Below are 21,317 nucleotides of genomic sequence, written 5' to 3' on the forward strand. Positions count from 1 at the left end.
GAGAACCCACGCATGCACAGGGAGAACATGCAAACTCCACGCAGAAAGACCCCGGCCGGGAATCGAACCCAGGACCTTCTTGCTGCAAGGCAACAGTGCTACCAACTGCGCCACTGTGCGGCAACGTTAATAGTTATAGTTATTATTATTTGCTATTATTAACAAAAGCAAATAAATTAAACTTCGAGTACAAATGATCTTGCATGTGATACATCTTGTAAGTTTTTTTTTAGTTTGATACAAACAAGGTTCGGCTTGAATTTTGCCAGAAGTGCCAAAGCCAACATGCAATTAAGACATAAAGCATGGTGTCGGCAGTATGATGTACATACCCACACGTGAAAAATTGCTGGCAACAGGACAAAGTTGCCCCCCAGTCTACAAAACTATGATGCAGCACAAGGCCGCCTGCGAGCTTTTAAAGAGACAGAGCAAATAAATTCCTCTAAAGGGCGGCAGAGAAAACTTTAAAAGCCACCAAACATCTTTTGAGGAATATGTCCAAGATTGTTTTCATCATGTCAGCTGATGTATAAGCAGATATAATGCAAAAAACAAGGTAATATAAGCTGAAATAGGGAAATCTACAAAACAGAAGTTGTAATCTGAAAATAATGCCTTGTTTTTAATAAATAAACAGAAATGTGATGAAGAAAAGGTGGAACGTGACAACATTCTTCAGCTCCTCCTGCATAGTTGAGCTGCAGGACGACCGGTTCAGACAGATTAATACTTTATGGTGGATGTTTGCATGCAGGAAGTGGGGCAGACAGCAGGGGAGAATACCTGCAGTACTGGTTCTTTCATGCATGGATTTCTAAGCTTTAAACTTTGTCAGGGGAAAGAGACTGAAACCCAACTGTTAAATTTTTTTTATTTTAAAGATCTGTGACCAAAAATCAGTTAAATTGGAACATAAAAATTAGGACAGGTTAACTTTAAAGATCTTTACATTCATTTTCTTTGCCAAATTAGGTCAAATGTCATAAAATGTTTTGTTTTTAGTATAAAAATAAACAAATCCAACTTTTACATAGATATCTAGTGTTGCGTGTGCAGTCCATAGTCATGGTCAGAGGTTAAATAAATGCTCCAGAGCAATGGCACTTGGCAGAAATAGCTCTAAGGCTCCAGTCGCTTGTGGGTGAAAGTTCAGCGTACAATTAAATGTTTGCAGAGTGGAGAATCGCCATGGTAACATGATGGTGTTGGAGGGTGTAAGATTGCTCCAGATGAAGCAGTCTGGAAGACGACAACACAATGACCTCAGACATGTTTTATTAAATATTAAAATTAATGGGGGTTTCTGGTGACACCATGACCTCAACCTGACCCAGTACATTCTTAACTCATGTTGCTCAGCAGCCTACAGATTATTTAACATATAACAAATAACAGAGACATAACCTGAAGATTAATACGTATGAATCATTTCAGTGCATTTTCCTCGCTTTGGTTCAGGGTAAAATAATTTAACAGGCAGAAATTAAAAAATGCAAAATTACTGGTTCAAAATTAGATGATAAAGAATTATTATCCTTGTTTCCTTCCTTAACACTTTATTATTTTCACATTTGTTATGTTTTTTACAGCTTTTTTATGACACTGGGACATTTTTTTAATAGTTCCTTTACAAATAAATTAGATTTAAAATTTTATCTGATGTTTAACGCATGAAACCAATGCAGGTAACATCATCTTCCTAAGAGCCAGAACTTACGCTTTTGTTTCATTCAGGGCAGAAACGTAATAAAAAAATGTTTGTTAATTTTCAGATTATCTCTCCTGGTAGCAAACGTGATTGTTGAAATTGATTTCCTTGCATCAATGGGAAATCTGTAAAAATTATCTTAGATTTGCTATACTTTGCTTCTTACTACTAGCAAAGAAATGAACCCAGAACTCTCGCCTACCAACACTCAACATGTCAAGTAACTTTCATATTATATTAACTTTTGAAAACACTAGGACACTTTGGTTTTATACAAGGAGCAGTCCAGTCCAGTTTCACTGCGGTTGCATCATTTAGTAGTATGAACGACCACGCAAAAAAAAGAAGAAAAAATCGTATTGCACCGAACAAATCTGAATTGAGGATCAAGATCTGCTGTTTGAACATAGCCTACGTTGTAGGATAGTATCTGTGGTAGACCTCTGCTTTAGAGTTTCAAATTAGATGTGAGCAACATGGTGACAATAGATTGTCCTTGGTAAACTTTCACAATCTGATGTTATCAAAGTACCTATTCCTTATTTTGCTCTTTGGCTTCATAAACTAGCTTCCATCTAGCAAGAACAGACTTCACCTGAGAGTTCAAACTGAGCAAATATTTGAGAGGAAAACCGAATACTTTACTTATTTGCTGAACATAATAATAACTTATGGCTGTACTTTGAACATGGTTTGCTTCGTACATTATTGTCTTTTAGATAAAAGTTTATCTGATCAAACAGGAAAAAGTTCCAACTTATAAAACATTTTTGTGCATTGTAATCTTAAATATATAGTAATTTCCAATCTATACAAAGGGCCCAAAGTTTGGAAAAAAACTTTTTTTTTGTTTCCTGGAAGTATAAAATATTGAAAATTTAAACATTTTAAGTTCATTCATATGTTACTTTAGGAACATAAAAATAATCTGCAATTACTGTAAAAAACTGCCGGTATAAAGAAAAAAAACAAAGCAAAAAACATGGCAGGTATTTTAAGAAAATTTGTAAAACACTTTTAAGACCTTGAAGCAATTTTAAAGGCATGTAAACATCTGACTGCCAGTAAAAATACAGGTATTAACAGAGTATCTATTTTACTATTAGTACATCCTGTTCTAGGTTAGACTCTAGTAAGGAAGTAATTTACTGCTTGTGTGATGAAAGCTGAGGAAGAGGACGAGACGTTAGCATCCGTCTGTACAGGTTAGACCTCATGCTTTCAGTTTTAAAGAGAGTTAACGTTATCCTACCTGGAGCTGAAAGATTACAGACAAAACAAAAACCAAGCTTTTGTCACTTTCTATTCTTTTTCAGGTTGAAACAACTCAACTTGAAACAAAAATCCTGAGCAAACGTCTGAAAAGCTGCCAAAAGACTTTGGGAAAATCTGATGATATGTTCAATGTGAGGAATGTTGTAAAACTTTTGGGCTTTGTCGTGTTTCACATCAGCATTCCCATATTAGTGGCAGAACGTGAAGTGAGTGTTTTTGTGCAATAACAGTGCTCTCACTGCTCATCCTTGATCTTCCAGGCAGCTACAACCTCCCTGAGTGTGACGGAGACCAGATTTCATCCTGGGAATCAGAGTCCTCCACTCCCAAGCTGCCCTTCCTAGTTTTTGCGGAGCATGAAGGGGCTCCGTTGATGTCCTGTAGAGGGACGTAGGAATAATCCTGGCGCTCAGGGAAGCGCGATGTCACTGATCTGCGGCACACCTGGTGACATGAGACGATCAGGCTGGCCAACAGGAGACAAGAGAGGACCAGGGTGGTGATCAGCCATGATTGCCTGGGAAAAAAGCAGGAATTACATCAATTTCATGACACTACTCTCAATAAATTAACTTAACCTGAAAAAGAGGAAGGATGTTTTTAAAAGCCCAGGCACTGAAATGTTGAAAAAGCACCAAAAAACCCCCCAACAACTTATTTTGTACGAAATAGTTTCTGAATAGGTTTTCACCAGATTGCGTTTGGGTCACATGACACAAATGGACAGGAAGCTGCAGCAGCCAACACAGTCTCATTCACTGTAAACCTCTCTGTAAACTATCTAAAAACACTTTGGTCAATTGTTTATTGAATTCCATGATTTGGTCTGTTTTCCACAGGATGTAAATCATTTCACAATTTAAATCCAGACTTTTATTAGGTCATTTTCTAATTTGTTTTTATTTTGAGCCTATTTTTACACTGTTGTCCTTCTGCATTATTCCCTGTTTTCAGATGCAAAAGCAGTAAAACAGTCCAAACATCAAGCCACTGCCAGTGTGTTAGACTTTCAGTGTGATTTTCTTTTCTCATTTATCAAAACATCTTGATCTTCTTCTTTTTACCGGATTTATGACTAGAGTAGACAGCAGAATGAAGACTTTAAAACTGTCCCTTAAATTTTCTCTGATGTTTTTATTTCCAAAGAAATGCTTCAGTTTAAAATTAACTTACAATTTCCTAGTGACACTGGAAAAAAACTATTATCTTTTATAACCACTGAGACTTGTTTGAACACATTTGTTTACTTTTATTTCTTATTGTTAACTTTACAAAAGTTCAATGTTATGTTTAAGTGGAAACACTAAAGTTCTTTTTTTTTGAGAGGACATTATGTTTCTATTATGTTCACTGAAAAATGACAGCAGAGAAGAAAGGTCAGAGGTTTGACCTTTAAAACCTTACTCTGTTAGATAAGGCTGCTCTCTGTGAGATTCTTCTTCTTGTCTCCAGGATGTAAGCATCTGCTTGGCCAGGCAGTGTCCAGCTGTAGAGAAAAATAAAAACTAACAAAAAGAAAGTAACTAATAGAAATGGTCTTTTGTGGAGCACTGACTGTGGCATCTTTAGGGAAGTTTGTTTGAACCAAGAGTGGTGGGACTGTGATGTGATGCACTTTACTGACGCAAACGTCTTTCATAATTATAATTTTCAGTCATTATTTACGTCTGGATTTACTGTGTCTGGCTTCTCCTGGTGCAGAATTATGACACGTTTCACGTCACTGACGTAAAAGCTGGATAAAATGTGACATGACATCTTCAGGCTGCAGTTGCTTTGAAAACAATCAGATATGTATCAGATTTAGTCCAACATATAGACGTGGCACAAATTGGATTTTTACTGGGGATTAAATTATAGAAATTGGGCCTTTCAAACTGCTATGAAAAAGTCAATTATGTGTGAATGTAGCCAAAGGAAGAGCCAGCAAATCCTGCGGGCTTCAAACTCTTTTAAATCTGTTTAAACATATTTGGATCTTGAATTAATCAAAAACTGCATTTTTTCCTTCCAACTTCAGAGCATTTTGTCTTTCTATTCTGTTTTTTTCCAGGATAATGTCCACCCCTGTGATGTTCTTTGTCTCCTATTTAACAGTCATGCTATCTCTGTAGTAAGAGATGTGACCCCATGATGCCACTGACCTATATAACAACAGAGACAGAACATGACTCAGGTAGCAGTTTCTGTTTCATTCAGGGGTGTATGCTTCTGTCTTCTTGTTCAAAAATGAAATGTTAGCTTCGGTTTAACATAACATGCATATCCAAATAAACTACATAAAAGTCTGGATGCATTTAAAAGAAAATCAGTTTAGCTGATTTTTGCTCATTTTTACTCTGTTATTCATCCTGATTTTTCTAAACAGGTAAATTTGCACTCCAGCAGCAGATGATGAAGTACAGACGGTTGTGTTTACATGCAGAAAACCACAAAGTCCCATGCACAAAATAAAGTTGGGTACGTACCTCTGTGTAAGGTATAAGTGGTGTCTACTGGTAATGTGGTGTTACAGCTTCCTGTCTGCGGGTCACATGAGCACAAGTCGTCACATTGACACTCCTGAGCGCAGGATGCACCGAAGAAACCCAAAGGACAAGCTGAAAGAAACAGACACAGATAGGTTTTTTTATCTGAATGACACAAAAAGTTGTATAAAAATGGTAAAATCTCAGGCAGTTTTATGATAAAATATTGCATTTACATTTTTTCTACTCAAACGAATTTCTTGAATCATAATCTACTTCATTTGCCAAGTTTGTGACAAGAACAAGGAATCTGCCTTTGCTTCATTTTGCTCTCAATGAAGATATTTTAAATAGGAATATATAGTATAATAAAAAATGCTGCTCTAACATCAATATAACCAAATTATAGGAAGCTTAGACGTTACCAAATTACTTTCTGCCACTTTACAGACACAATATGGACAGATGAATAAATTAAATAAAAATATTTTTGAAATATGGGGAATTTTGCTAGAAAGTATCCTTTAACAAGCAGCTTTTTCTTTTACATTTAGTGGTGACAAAATGCATTGCCATTGTGTCAAAAAACTGTGAGTGAAAACAAGACCATTAAAGTCTTGATGGAGCACAAAAGACTTGAGTTGTTCACCCAGACAGGCTGAAAGTCGGGTTAAAACTCGAGTCTGATTGTTGGATTTTTAGACCTATAACTAAACCATGTTTGCAAAATGACAAAATAATGTTTACAGACAATGCATTTCAAAATAATAGCAGCCAAATATTTTCAGCAGCCTTCTCCGTGGTCCATGATGTAAAACAACATGTTTCCTTGACATACAGCTGCTATCTGGATAGCTGCTGCTATCTGGATATATGTGATCCCTTTTTCTCAGAACCAGAATGAACTTTTTTTTTAGCTATTTAAACTACAGCAGCTTTTTCTTTTGGAATGGGAACACAGATCAGCTTTAAGTCCAGAGGGTATTAAAAAAAGAAAAAAGGAAAAGCACCAGAAGTTCATGAATCTGTCATGGAGGCAGTGCTTATCCTGCTTTGGACAATTTGTGGTGATTCCCACTATAGAGCGGAAAAAACTTTAACAATTTGGCCATTAAATTTTTTATGCATGTCATTTTTTATCCGCTTACTAAAAAAAGAGCCTTGAATGACAGAAGGTTGAATCTCTGTAATATCATAACAAGTCAAAAAGCCAAAATCCATTTGGCTTTTTGTGTAGTGGTTGGTCAGTCAACCACTACTGCCTGGATAAAGTATTTAGTGTGAGTTTATCTTAGCTACATATGAAATGAAACATAGCTATACCTTGTTCACAAGTGTCACCATGGAAACCAGGAGGGCAGACACAGCGACCGTTGACAGGATCACAGGAGCCGTTGTTAAAACAAGAGCAGGTTTTGGTGCAGCCGTCGCCGTAGAAACCTGGGAGGCACGCTTCAAAAAAAAAAAAGAAAGACAGAAGCTAAACGCATGTAAAGAAAAAGAGTTTTACTTTATTTTTTTAGCATTTCTACTTATCCTGACACTTTCTAAATACATTTATTTCCCAGAATGCAGAGCCAGATATTCACATCATGTAGTTGCAGAATGGATAATGGTAAACATAACGTTAAAGGACAAGCCAACAAAACAAAACTGCTGAAAGACCCTTTATTTTTCTTTTAGACTATTTATGTTTGTGAACATCTGACATCAATTCTGGAAATGTGTTTCATTGTATGGCAGATGCAATCCTTCATACATTAAGAAAAACAGAATTAGAAGAAATATAGTAGAAATATCCTTTATTGTCCCACAATGGGGAAAGTTCTGTGCAACAGCAGCAAAGTGACAGGTAATAAAATCAAGTAGGCTCGCACAGACAGAATATAAAAATACCTAGAAATAGAATAAAATTACTGTACAATATGGGCAAAATTTCTTACATAAGTAGTATAACGTGCAACGCCAAACAAGAACTCCGAGATAAAACTAATAAGTAAAATAAACCATGAAAGATTGTTTTCACACTTTACAAATGCAAATTAACTTCTCACATAAATTCTCCACTTTACTGCCCTCACAAAATTTTATTGTACCAAGTCAGTATTGTATAACTACAACAATCCCAAAGTGTGACGTTATTGTTGTGAAAGGCAAATAAAATCTTAACTTAATGTGCTGAATTAGTCTGCAAGTTCTAAGTTAGGTTAGCAGAAAAACTGAAATCATCTGATTTCACTGTAGGACAGTTTCACAGTTTGACTTGTTTAAACTCTCATTTTAATTCCTGGCTATGAACAATACAATAAAAAAAAATCTGATAAATGGCTGCTGAGCTGGAAACTTATCTTTCAAGACAACATATAAAAGTTGCTGTAAACAAGTCAGGAGGAGTTCATGTACATCTTTCAGAAATGATGTGGGTAAAGGGCGTGTTGTCACTGAGGTACAAGCTTGATTAAAGGTTATTATTATTTAAGATTATCTTATTTATGAGACACTAACTTATATCTCATAATTATCTGCAAACTTGTGTCTATTGAAAAAGTCTGCATTGACTGTTCTCTGAAAGTTTTGCTTCTACAATAAATTTCAAGTTTAGGGTAGTTGAGACTGACATGCTTGTACAGTAGGGTTTACGGTTCCATCCTAAAATATTATTATTCCTTGAACTTTTTTCACTTTTTGTTAATTGTATTTTATTTCTATCTCAAGAACAGAGTCGTTCATAAGTTCAGAGTAACCTGTTTTCAAACATTTTGAGAAGTGTGGTATAAGTTTAGTTAAAGCTCAGTCAGAATGGATGGAAAGTGTCTGAGGGATGTTATTTTCAAGTTCTGTCACAAATTTCCAACTGGATTTAGGTTTGGACTTTGACTAGGCCATTCTAAGCCAAGAATCTGCCTTGTTGTAAACCATCCCCTGTAGATCTGGCTGCATGTTTAGCATTGCTGTCCTGCTGGAAGGTGAACCACCACACCAGTGTCAAGTTTTTTAAAGTCGATCAGGTTTTTCTCCAGGATTCTCCTGCAGTAGAGTGCATTCACATCAGCCCTCTTTCGTCCACTTGAATCGAACTCTAGTTTATTTAATTAGAAAGTTTGCTTTGTTTGGGGAACTGTGAATGTGGACAAAAAAGTGAACTCCAGTCTGCCTACAAACTTGGATCGATTGAGGTGAATTTTGGTGAGGATTGAATGCATATGTTAACGCCAAGCAAACCAGAGACTGCTCAAAAGCAGGAAGCAGACTACAGTGCAGGGCATTCTGGGTAAATACAACCAAAACAAATTAGAGAGTCTAGTACCAGCAGGAGAGAAGCTTGTGGTCTTTTGCCAAAAACATAGAGAAATCCTACAATCACCAAAATCTGACGCCACTCCATTTGTATTTACATTTTGTGAACAGGAGAGTTGTGCTCATGTCTTATTCTAAGGGTTTCACGTCGTGTCCTTCAGTGGTTCGAGGAGGTGAACAGGTTTTTCAATTAGTGTGGCATGTTGGACACAGAGCAGTGTGAGAGCAAACCGGAGCAGCTAAAAATGTAAAATGTTGCAATTCTGGTTGTCAAGTGTGAAAACACTTTCCCTCAACTCTAACCAGCTTTCCTTGCCCCTACTGAAGAAAATCCATCCCGCAGCATGATGCTAACAACACCAATATTTCACTGTGGGGTTTTTAGTTTTCCACCACGCAGCATTTTGTATGAAGGTCAAAAGGTTTAGGTCAGAGTAACTCAATGTTCTCTAACCAACCTATTACTCCTTAACTGGACAGTTGCATTTATACTGAGGAATAACTACTAATTAGGCAACTTTTGGTTTCACCATATTTTATTTCAGCATATTAGGTTAAATGAGACTGCGTGAAAAAGTACATCAGATTTTTATTTGTAAAAATCGCCTGATTGTTATGTTTCAAATATATTGCATTTCGCAATAATGGCCCACATTGTGTTTGCGTTTCACGTTAAATCCCAGTGAAATACACTGATGTTTGTGGCTTAATGTGAAAAATTTTTTTTCAAAGAGTATGAATTATTTTACAAGCAGAGTGGATATGTGCTAGTAAATGATCTGTCTTTACCTTCACTGCAGTTTGTCCCTCTCCATCCAGCATCACAAATACAACCACCTGCAACACAGAGACAAAGAGGTCAGGAGAAACAGCAGAAAAATAAAATGTTCCATAAACAGGAAGAAGAAACTTTAGCAGCAGCAATAAAGGTAGAAGTCCACTCACTGGCTGTGCAGAAACCGTGGGGTCCGCAGGCGGGGGGCTGACACACCAGGGTGTCACAGGCTGCACCCTGCCAGCCCTCCTCACACTGGCAGCTCCCATCAACACATTCACCGTGTTCGCTGCAGTTTGTCGGCTGGCATAGACGCTGATGAACACACAGAACAGTGGCAACGTCTCTGCTGCAGCGCCACCTGCTGTCGGAAGTGCTGGCAAGGATTAAAAATAAATAATCAGAAAAGGAAGAACTATCAAAAATATTCATGTGGGGGATTAGTGGCTCACCAGTGATCAGAGGGGTAGCTGGCCAGAGAGCCATTAACCACGTAGGTAGAAGACCCGCCTCCATCCAAATTAATGGCATTGATCACTCCGTTTTTCTTCAGGAACTCTGCTACCTGCCAGAGATTCATCCTGTTTGGACAGGAAATACACTTAAAATGCTGGAAACAAATAAAAGGCAATAAACATTTTTTATTTTTAATTAGGGCAAAATTATCACAGACAAGGTAAAAGATATAGTTTCTGCATTCTCCTGTAAGAATCACATCTACTCAGTGACCTTTACTCTAAGGTAGAGCTGAAACGATTTCTTGAATGATTCGAGGACCTCGATTATTAAAATTCCTCGAGGAAAATATATCTGCTTCGAAGCTTCGTTAAATTATGTTTTATCACGTAGTGCACCGTGTTCTGGCCGTGTTATTTGTGGTGGGCAGCGCTCTTACGTCTGCCTATCAGTTGTTGTGAAGTGCTAGCAGCATGGTGTTGAATTGTGCGGCGTTTTGGGGGACAAACAAGGACTGTTGAATTTAGCGGTGCATTGGTTAGACTACGACAGTTTTTGTGGTGTCTGAATAGCGTCGTCCCGGTTCTGGAACGAACGGTAGAAGAGAGAGAGCCAGAGACAGAAAGAGAGAGAGAGAAACCGAAAGTGAGAGAGGGAGAGAGAAAAAATGGTGTTGAATTGTGCGGCGTTTAGGATAATTATCCAAGGAATTATCCGATTCCTCAGATAATTGTAAAAACATTCTATAGAGTACTCGATTACTAAAATATTCCTTTACAACAGCCCTACCCTAAAGCTGACTTTGCTGCACCCAAATCTGTTTTTAATGCATTTATTAAACTTGGCTAAATACAGCAAGTGTTTTCAAAGAAAGAGTGACCTAAATGCTGATTTCATTGCTCAGAAATGACTTCATTTTGTTCTATTTTTTCAAATTTATACCTAGAAAATTTTACAATTTTTATTTAATGAGGCAAACTTGCAAGACCCTTTTTAATTTGTATGTATAATTATTTACATATCCCTTTCCAACAAAACATTTGTCTGTGTGGTTAATAAAAATATTGCATGCTTAGCCTATATTTTAGATGGTAAAAAAAACTTTTTTTGGCCTTCAGACATTTTGATTCAATAATTTTGACCTTCTTGACCAAAGGTTTGCATACAACTTCTTTAAAGTAAAAGTTTATCATTTATCTCCACGTTAACTCAGATTTTATGTTGTGAAAATGTGATCAAACTCTTCTGTTTATTTGTTGTATGGTTAAGGGAACCACGCTGTACGATTTCGTATTATTTTAAGTCATATTGTATTCTGGTGAGATGACAGAACTCAGCGGTGAGAAAACTGTTTGCTTCAGCTGTTTTATCGGTTCTTACTTGGTACTCACTGATTTATAGAGACAGGAAACACACTAGAATTTATTTTTAAATCTTCACTTAATTTAATTTTAAGACAATAGTGCACATTTGCAATAATAAAGCAGCTTATACTTTGAAGTAATATTGTTTAAAAATAAAGTAAATGAACCACCTGCATGTACACTCTGCAGGTGTACATGACTTGTCTTTGCTTCTTCATACCACCTCCATAAAAAATATCAACTTAGGTGAACAATAACAATCAACATACGGTATATTTTTATTGCCAGTAGAAATCAGAAGGTCAGTCTGTTTGGTCCGACCTGACTTTAACACGTTTTATTGATCAGCTGGGGGCTGATATTGACAAGAAAAACACAGAAGTCAGAGGTTTAGACATGTCAGAGTGTTGTGCTATTCTTAGCTAAATCATTAACAGCAGAACATTAATCTTCAGATTGTCCGCAGGGACGTGGGGGTTCACAAGGTGAAGAGAAGTCAAATCCATATAACTGATTGGTGGAATTACCAGAAAAAAGGGTTGAAGAGAAACAGGCTTTGCTGAGTTAGTTCATCTCCTTAATGAAGTCTCTAAATATTTTTCTTTAAAGTCTCCTGGTTCTGTTGATGTGACTGAGATTCACCATCATTAATGAATAATCTCATTATTTATTGTTGCATTTAACTACCATCTACACCTTATGTATTATCCTTCTCCTATTTTGATTGCGACTCTCACATATAATGACTTCATGTTGGAGATATTCAGCTTCCTAGTAAAACACCTCATTAAACTAACAGCCTGTTTTATTATAATGACTCCAAGTGTTTTTGTTTGTTTTGACTCAGGACAAAGTCGACTTTTACCACATAGCAACAAGCCTTGCCACTGCAAACAAACAGGTTCACATGGAATAGCCAGGACTTCAAGTAATTATCTCAATATTTGGCTTTTCAGCCGAGTCTACTGCAATCTTTATGCCTTTTTTCAAAAACCATAAGAAATAAAATTTAATTGTGTTTCTTTCTTGCTATAAAGAAAAAATGTTTTTAATAGTGTGCATTTATATAATCCGACTAAGTCGATTTTTCAAGGTAGGTTTTGCAGATTAGTTTGTAGGAGAGAGGGCAAGTATGGCCATTTGTGAAGGACGCTGAATATTCCACATTTATTGTGTGGAATATTACAAACACCATCTTCCATTTAATCAATATTTCAACTACTGTTTAAGTATAACTATATGTTCAGAGAAGAACACCAATCAATCATAAACGTCTTTCAGCTAATTTTTTTCTTACCCTCTTCGGTTTGTTTGACCATCAATTTGAAAGAGGATCAGTCTTCCCTCTTTGTCGTGGCCCACTGCGGTTCTGGCCGACACCACATCCACAAAATACTTCAATGACCCTGACATGAAGAAGAAAAACATTCACTGATTTTATTAAAATGCCTTTTTCGTGAAACAAACCAAATGAAAAAGCAAATGTTTTTCCTGCACTCTTCATGTTTAAAATAAAGGCAGAGAAAACATGGACAATTCATCACAGTGATATTCAATAAACTTGAATATGTTCTGAAGAGGCTCACGTGTCAGACTAAAAGTACTTTTTGTATTATACCTACAGTTTCCATTATGAAAACTGCAACACAATTCTCAGTTTCTTCAAGAGTTCACAATTGTTTTTTTGAATTTTACAATTAAAGAAAAAAAAAAATCACAAAAGATTTTACATTAGAAATACTTGCAAATAATTTTGAGATTTTTACCCTCATTAAATCCCTTCCAAAAGCTACAAAGATGAGAAAAAAATAACTTTCAGGCAGATTTGGACACAAACATTTCTCTTCTTTAAAATAAATAGCTCAATATTTATAATTTGCCACATTGATAACTCACCATAACTTGACCTCAAGTTAGGAATGAGGAAGTAGTGTAGTAGAAGGATTAATGCCACCTGCAGGTGGGAATTAGCTTAAACATAATGTTTTTGACAATTTTTGTGAAGATCTTGCAGTAAACACATAATTATGCATTAGGATCAGTTGATTTTGCATTAATTTCCATGATCTCGGAATCGTGAAAAACAGGAGACTAAATTGGTAAGAAACTCACGACCCCAGATTCTGGAGGTGGGACAGTTGCTGTACGTTTCTGTATGTTCCAGGTATAAGAGAGGTTGATGTGCCCCTATAGGTCTCTATGTCAACAATAACGAGGAAAAGACTACTCTGTAAAAATAAAACTTCTCCAACCAGCAGTGTGGCTGCAACTCAACTCATTCTGCAACTTCATCTTGCAGTGCAACATGATTATAAAGTGCAGAGGGTCTGTTTGGTCTGTGCAGGAAGTGAATTTTTTAAACATAAAGATATAACTAAAACATCTGCATTCAATATCTTTACTTAAGATGGATGCATTATTTACCATCTATCACAAGATAATGCTAAGATTCCACTGATGAAATCACAGAGAGATCAGTTTCATGCCTTAATCAGCTCCTAAACTTGCCTGCTGTTTAGAAAGCTGATGGCTGGAACACAGGCCCTCCTGCCACTGCTAACCAAACATGACAGTGTTGTGTTTTTGTGGCGCCAAAGTGTTTATTTCAGGTCACAGATGAGTTTGTGTGTTATACAAGCATTGGGAGGCGGAGAAACTGAGATACTGCTGTGTTTATTTACTGCAGGACTGGAGCTCATCCAGTTGCTTAGGGTGAGCTGAGGTCAGGGAATCTGATTCTGGACACGGAGGGAGGATATTCTCCAAAACGTGACTAGTGTGATCAGGGGTGGAAATTAAAATTTTTCTCCACCAGCCACAGTGGCAGGTAGAGAAATTTTTTTACCGGCCACTCAGACATTTCATCAGCCACTGATTTTTTCTTTTGATTACAAACCCTGCCTATACAAGCAAATTATATAAAATATACAATTTACTGACAATAAGTTTACCGTACATATGTACATATACAGACTAATTTAACATAAAGCATGGACACCTTAACAGAGGTGTAAAGCAATAAGTTCACTTCAAGTAATTACTAACAGCAAACCTTAACTACACAACTCTAAAATTTTTGCAATCATTACCTATGTTGAACATTTCCACATTTAGTTACAACTAAGTTAAGATGTGTCTAGTGATTTTTTAAAGGTTTCAATAGCTGTTTTCTAACTATTCTATTTGTTTTTCCTTACTTATTACAATTTCTATTGAAAATAACAATTCTTATTTTTACTAAAAACATCTCAGAACGTGTTCATTATTAATTCAATGGCCGTCATTATTTCTGTGTTATCCCAGTGTTTTTCAGTCTGCCTGCTAGCTTAGCGTTAGCTTTCCCCACTTACTAACACCTGCCCTCCTGCCTCTTAATGAACATTTCACTCCTAACTGGGCAGCAGCAGCTAATCTGAACTCTTCCTTAATCTGCTCCTCGTCACGTTTCTCTCATCGTCCTCCTCCAACGATAATAAATCCCCTGAATTGCTAATTCTCCTCCTTTTCTGCTCCTCAATCTGCTCCAGCGGTCAAAAAATGTGTGGTAAACTTATCGGTTAGTTTGACAATTTTTTCTGAATGGGTTTATGTGCTTTTTAGCTTTTGTTATTGTAGTTTTTGTAACTCGCCCGGTCTCGTAACCGCTCACTTTGCTCGGACTCCGGTTAGCTGAAATAACCCTATTTATAAACTTAGAGGGGAGGGGCGGAGTGAGGGATTTCATTGGATAAGCCCAATGTCCATCAATAAAATCAACCAATGGGCTGTCGCAGTCGATAAAAATTATATTTCATGTACTTTTGTTGTTAAATTATAACAGCCTAGGGCCGCCCCACATAGAGTATGTACATTTTTTTTCTGTTCAAATTGTCAACCTGCCACAGTGGTGGGTGCGTTGATCCAATTTACACGCCACTTCATACTTTTACCCGCATTTGGCCAGTGGCGGGTGCTAATTTCCACCCGAGTGTGATCAAGAATCGCATTCCTGAATTTAGATAGAGAAAATCTGGATGGTTTTCAGTAAAGCCTTTATTCCACGAGTTAAGCTTCAATTAGGTTTGGGTTAAACTGTGTCAAATCTTAAGAGTTGATGTCTGAACCAAAATTAATGAGCGGTTTATTGAAGATCCAGAGCGTACCTGTCTCCTGGGTCTCACTGCACTCCGCCTGCAGACTCTCATTGATGTATATCGTGCCGTTCCTCAGCAGCCAAATGACTCCACTGACCAACTGAACAAAGGGGTTGGATTCATCTAAAACATCTTCCTGTGACAGATACCTGCACATCACAAGACAAGATATATATATATATTTACAGTTTAGCATCCTCCAGAACAGTAAACCCCAACATTAGTGCCATTTTCACTCAGTTTAAATGGTTAAATGTTTCTAACAGATTTACCTAAAAAGGCCAATTTAAGTAAATGTCAGTTAATATCCCATTTGCAGAGTAAACACAATGCAAATGGTTCAGATTTGAAGATTAAGCTGTATTTTATATTCTTAATTAAATAACATTTCAGTTTGGGTTCTTAAAGCACATAAGCCCAAGTCCTCACTCGTATATTTGTTTAACACAAGTAAACGTTGAATCATGTAGAAATTCCTGGAATTGGTGACCTCGGTTATCAAACAAAAAAGTTAAATAAACCTCTCAATGGTTTACAGATGACCTCTGAGAGCATGACAGCGTTTTTGCTTCAGTTATGCATTTTTGCTCCATCCTACTGTAGTAGCCACCAGATTTTATGCTAAAATCAGCTGTAGCCATACGGAAAAACGAGTGTGTTTTTTTGGAAAGTGTCAAGCCATGTTGAAGTTAGCAAAATAAACAACAGGTGCCACGCTGAGTCATCAGACATGAACTTGTCACCGGTTAAACTGTGGGCTACATGAACACGCTAACAGAAAACCACTCAGCAGAAGTTGTGATGTACTTTACATAACCAAATGAGGCCATCAGCAGAGACAAGCATGATGAGAGATCATCCTGTACATGGGAAGTCAGGTGGAGACAAACAGAGTGGTTCAGAGGAATCTACTGTTTATGGGCTTAAATATGAAGCAAAAAAATATATAATGCACATTTTCTTCCAGAAGGTTTGGGAACCTTGCTAGCAGCAGATTCCCATTTCAAAACCTCAAATAATACCTGAACTTTGACCCCAAATCAATTTGTGTACTATATTGCCCTTCAGTTAGGCTCCATTAACAAAAAACGCACTTGAATAAAAACTAAACAACATAAAGCCAAAGTAGAAATAAATACTGCATTCAACCAAAAGAGTGCAGATTATGAAGTCTGTATATTATGTTGCCCTTCAGTAATAATTAGATTTAAATAGAGAAAATGGGCACATCGACTACCTGATGCAATAGTTCACACTACACGATTTTTTGCCCCTACTTTTCCCCTTACAACAATCTTAGAACGCTGGTTGTTCTAAGATTGTCGCTTAAAATTTCGTAACCGATCATTCTGTAGTGTGTGGTGTGTTATGGTAGATCATCGTTGCCACTCTGATCCAAATCAGGGGTTTTCCCCTACTGTTAGCATTAACAGCTTGTTGAATGTGACAGGTAGCCAATCAGAAAGGATTCTCCTGCTTTCTGAGGGGAAATTACAGAGGGGAATCCCAAACAGCTGACACCCACAACCCCAAGTCCAGCAAAACATTGGAGATGATATGTGGAAACAACATTAATGTTTATTCAACATGCAAAGAATATAGAAATGACAAGAGGAGGAGTTGGAGCGAAATTGCTACCGCAGTTGATAAACCCGGTAACTTTTCAGCTGTTCTTCGTTAACGTGACATAAATAGGTTATAATGATTTTCATTCAGTCAGGACTGACACTAGCCACATACATTGCAGGTAGATTGTAGTAAAGCATTGATTAATGCCTGGTTTTAAAATTAGTTCACTGAACTTGTAGCCATTATTTTGCGCCCATTGTTGGACACCACACGGCAGGAACGAATCCGATCGAACCGTTATACCTAGGATTTCTGTCGGCTAACGTGTGGTCTCTAAGGTTTTGAAAATGGACCGACGATCGGCCGACAACTCTAAGATTCTTGTCGTGTGCGCTGGGCTTTACACTAAGGATATGAGGAAGGAAGAGGTCAATGGAGAGCACCGGAGTTGAGCCTTTTTTCATTCAGCGTCATCAACAGAAAGAGAAAAAGGCCAGAAGAGACGATAAAGCTGATAATTAAAATGACGTCGATAGTTTTAATTTATCGTACGATTAATTGATTTATTGTTTAACACAACGGGCCTACTCTCAATGAAAGACTTATGAATCATTCAGTCAAAATGTTAATTTTAACTGAATTTGAAAGACAAGAACTAAAGGCTCAGACTAAAAGTACAAACTGGAGACAATAAATCTTTTAATTTCACTAACTGAATACGGGACAGCCATCAGACCCACAACAGTACGAAAAACAAAAGTGAATCATTTTGGTTAGTTAAAGCTTTAGTTTATGCACTATGTGTGCACAATGATAAAACCAAAGTTTTAATACTTTCAGCTCGCCTTTATTAATAATAAATCAATCCTGAAATAAACCCCAAGATTTTATCTGTCTTGTTTCAGGCCAATGCCTTAAAAGCAAAAACAACGACTTCAAGTTTTCTTACCCAAACACCAGGGTGCCATCCCTCCTTATTCCAAACTGGGCGTTTTGCAGCCCGCCGCTGTCCTGCACCAGCCTGCCACTGCTCACCACGTTCCCCAGACACCTCCCTGACTGTGTGTTGAAGAAGCCACCATTTTGGGCATAAAGGCACCCTGCAGCTTTAGCCGTGTCCTCCACAGACACCCTGTGCTTCATGTTGCAGCCACCCGGCCCTCCTGGTTCCAACACAGACACCGTCTTCAGGGGGTCGTGGACCACAGTCATGTGACCTGGACACAGAAATCCAGCAAAATAAGTTGCATAGTTTTAGTTTTTGATTTTTTTTAAAAATTATGCCACTCTTAGTTACCAAGAACCCATCTGGTGCCTTTCTCCACATCCGTCACAAACACGTTAGCGTCTACAACCGGCTGCCTGCTTCGGCTGAGGGAGGGCCAGCTCTCATAGGTGGTGTTGCTATAAATGAGGGCCTGACAATCCCGGACGTGGCGGTGAGAGTGGGCGGGGCCGTGACCCTGTGTGTAAGGCTGGAGGAGGTCATCGTCCAGAGAGCGTCTGTAAAGTACATCGTTTATTTAGAAGAGAGCCAAAGAAACAAACACCAACATATCTGCAAATCCCAGAGTTCAACAGGTGAAAATTTGATTTATTTCCCATGTAAAATATATCAGACAAGGGGCTAACTCCTCCAGTTTTAAATAATAATAAAAAATGTTGAATCTACTTATGAATTCTATGTTTTCGGAGATGAATTTCCGGTGTAAAACGGTTGCTGCAGAAATCTGTTCGTCACATGAAGGAATGTGTTTTCACAAAGAACTATGTTTTTTTTCTCAGTATTATTTGACATTTATAGTTGGTGTTCAGGTATTAATCTTCCAATCTTTCAATAACACATAATTATCAAGTGATATTTTCAAATTTCCTGTGAACTTTAAACATTTTTAACTCAAAAACACGACAGGCCACTGGATGAACGACTGTCCTACCACCCAACCACCAGGTTAGCAAGTTTTCTGGGGGAAACCTCGCAACAGTTGCATCTTTTTTGTTCCTGATGCAAGTCCCCCGAAATTATTGTTTTTTTTTCAGTTGAAGACCACTTCTTTTTTACGTATTGCTTTTATTTATATTCCATATATTTATACGATCCCTTTGCTTCTAGCCTAAAATATTCATTCTGTCTCTGTTTTGGATTGATAACTATTTGAGGGGTTTTGTCTGTTAATACGGTTTCTGAATTTTTAAAAGTTTAATTTTATACTTTTAAGACCTTATTAGGATCAATTTGTGATAAATTTGAGATCTGCAAGAACAAATTAAATGTTATTTTATGTTATTAACATTATTTCTTTTTAATTACTTGATAACATTTAATTTAATCAAGAGCTTCAGCCTATTACATTATTTTCAACTAAAAATTATATTTTTGAACTATGGCATGTGGTTCTACTTCTTTGCTTCCTTTTTTTGCTAAATAATCACATTTCAAGTTCGTACAAGATAACAAAACAAAAAAACCCATTTTATTCTAATTGAACTCTGACCAGATTCTGCACAGCATGATGCTGCTGCTGTTTCACAGTATGGATGTTGGGTTCAGGCTTTTTGTCTCATCTGACCAGAGCGTCGTGTTTCACATGCTAGCTGTGTCTCTCACATGGCTTTTGGCAAACCAAAAAGACCATTTTTGCAGCATGCACTACTGATAGTGTCAAAAGATTCTCAGATGTTTTGACAGGTTTGAAGTTGTGCTTTACACTTCCCATTTTCAGATGAGGCATTGAACTGTACACCTTAAGAGTTCGGAGTACTTTTTTTAAATCTAGCCCTTAATGAAAATGTTACATTTCTGACATTCTTGTTTTTTTTTGTTTTGCTTGCTTTTCATAATGGTGTTTATTAACTACTCCCCTTTAACAACAATTCAGCAGAAGATACATAACTGCTAAATTAATACATTAGGCATTAATTTACATACAGATGGGCTTACCCGTATGGGCAATTCGTTGTATTGGATTTCTCACTACATTCCCCAGTTATGTTTCTGCAACCCATTTTTCTCCTACTTCTCAGTTATGTAACTAATTTGAATATCACATAAAATTAAATTAAAATAGAGTAAACAAATGTACTATTGATACCTTTTCTAAGCTTGTGTAAATTTATGATTTGAATCGTGTTAGATCTGGTCTAACAGCACCACCTTGTGGTTAAAACATGCAGCTAGGAAAACATTTCGGCAGAAACTATCAGCTTCCTTAAAACGTGACGTCGAGCCTTGTGACTTGAAGTTGGGTCGTACAAGTATTACTTTTATGGAAATAAACCTTAGTAAAACCAAACATTGCGCTTGTGTTATACAGCTTTTAACAGGCTTTTTACATTTGTCACGTTAGACTAAATGCCTTGAGCTTAATGATTTACTGTGAATTCAACATTTCAAATAAGAGTTAAAAACGAGAAACTGTTATCAAACAACTGTTGAGCAAAGTTCTGGTTAGTTTTCCTTTTTGTGTGTGTGTATGTGGTGATTAACATTCGGTGTTAATTTAGAAATATCTTTGCCAAAAACATTTAACGTAAGCATACGTCACTTCAATAAGGTCAAAGTAGACATAGTTCTGTCAACGGACGCTGCTAACGACAGCTAACAGGCTCTAAAACAGGCCAGCGGTCTTACCGGGTGTTTCTGGACTCGGACGCCCGGATGCAGAGCCACAACAGCAGCCACGAATAACAGCATTTCACCCGCTCTGTTGCCATATGGCGGAAAACTAGCCTGTCAAACTAGGGTCTCCTGTTGAAGTCCACATCATCGTGGTGGTAAAGTACAACGTAAAGACAAAAATAGTGGGGCACACTTCCGATAACTGTGCAAAAATAAAAGCCAGATTAAAGTGTTGGCAAATCACGTCTTCTTGTATAACTAAATCTCTAAACATGCAATTATGTATGCCGATTATTGCCCTATTTGAGTTTAACATTAAGAATATAAAATAACATCTCAACATATCTCAATAAAAGAGAGAGAATTAAAATGATATTAATCTAAAAATGTATTGTGGTTTTATTACCACCTAATTTCCGGCCATGTGTCAGCAAGCTTTATTCAAGTCTTTGGTTTGTATTCTTTAGTTGCAAAGTTGTGCATATATCACAAAAGTATGTAATTATATCCTCTATCCGTGATATATTTTTTAACAGTAAGACCAAAATTTAGCACATTTTCTGTAAGAATATTTCAAATTTCAAGTTAATTTCTGCCGGATAATCATCGGAACGTTTTAATGTAACACAGGAGAGGACCTGCTCCATTCA

At 37.1% G+C, this 21,317-nt stretch overlaps 1 protein-coding gene across 1 annotated transcript; it reads right to left on the reverse strand.

Annotated features, from left to right (window-relative positions):
- Positions 1-1,258: 1,258 nt before the first annotated feature.
- Positions 1,259-20,853, reverse strand: nagpa (N-acetylglucosamine-1-phosphodiester alpha-N-acetylglucosaminidase). Its single transcript, XM_028013039.1, has 12 exons — positions 20,680-20,853; positions 18,346-18,551; positions 17,998-18,265; positions 15,489-15,628; positions 12,644-12,752; positions 9,979-10,107; positions 9,697-9,902; positions 9,541-9,588; positions 6,778-6,906; positions 5,455-5,586; positions 4,391-4,472; positions 1,259-3,503 (listed from the first exon to the last, which is right to left on the reverse strand). The coding sequence occupies exons 1-12, from the start codon at positions 20,760-20,762 to the stop codon at positions 3,251-3,253; spliced, it is 1,785 nt and encodes a 594-aa protein (XP_027868840.1). The 5' UTR covers positions 20,763-20,853; the 3' UTR covers positions 1,259-3,250.
- Between the last annotated feature and the right edge of the window lie 464 nt (positions 20,854-21,317).

The sequence above is a fragment of the Xiphophorus couchianus genome, chromosome 3 (assembly GCF_001444195.1).
Source record: "Xiphophorus couchianus chromosome 3, X_couchianus-1.0, whole genome shotgun sequence".
In the NCBI taxonomy this organism is placed as follows: domain Eukaryota; kingdom Metazoa; phylum Chordata; class Actinopteri; order Cyprinodontiformes; family Poeciliidae; genus Xiphophorus; species Xiphophorus couchianus.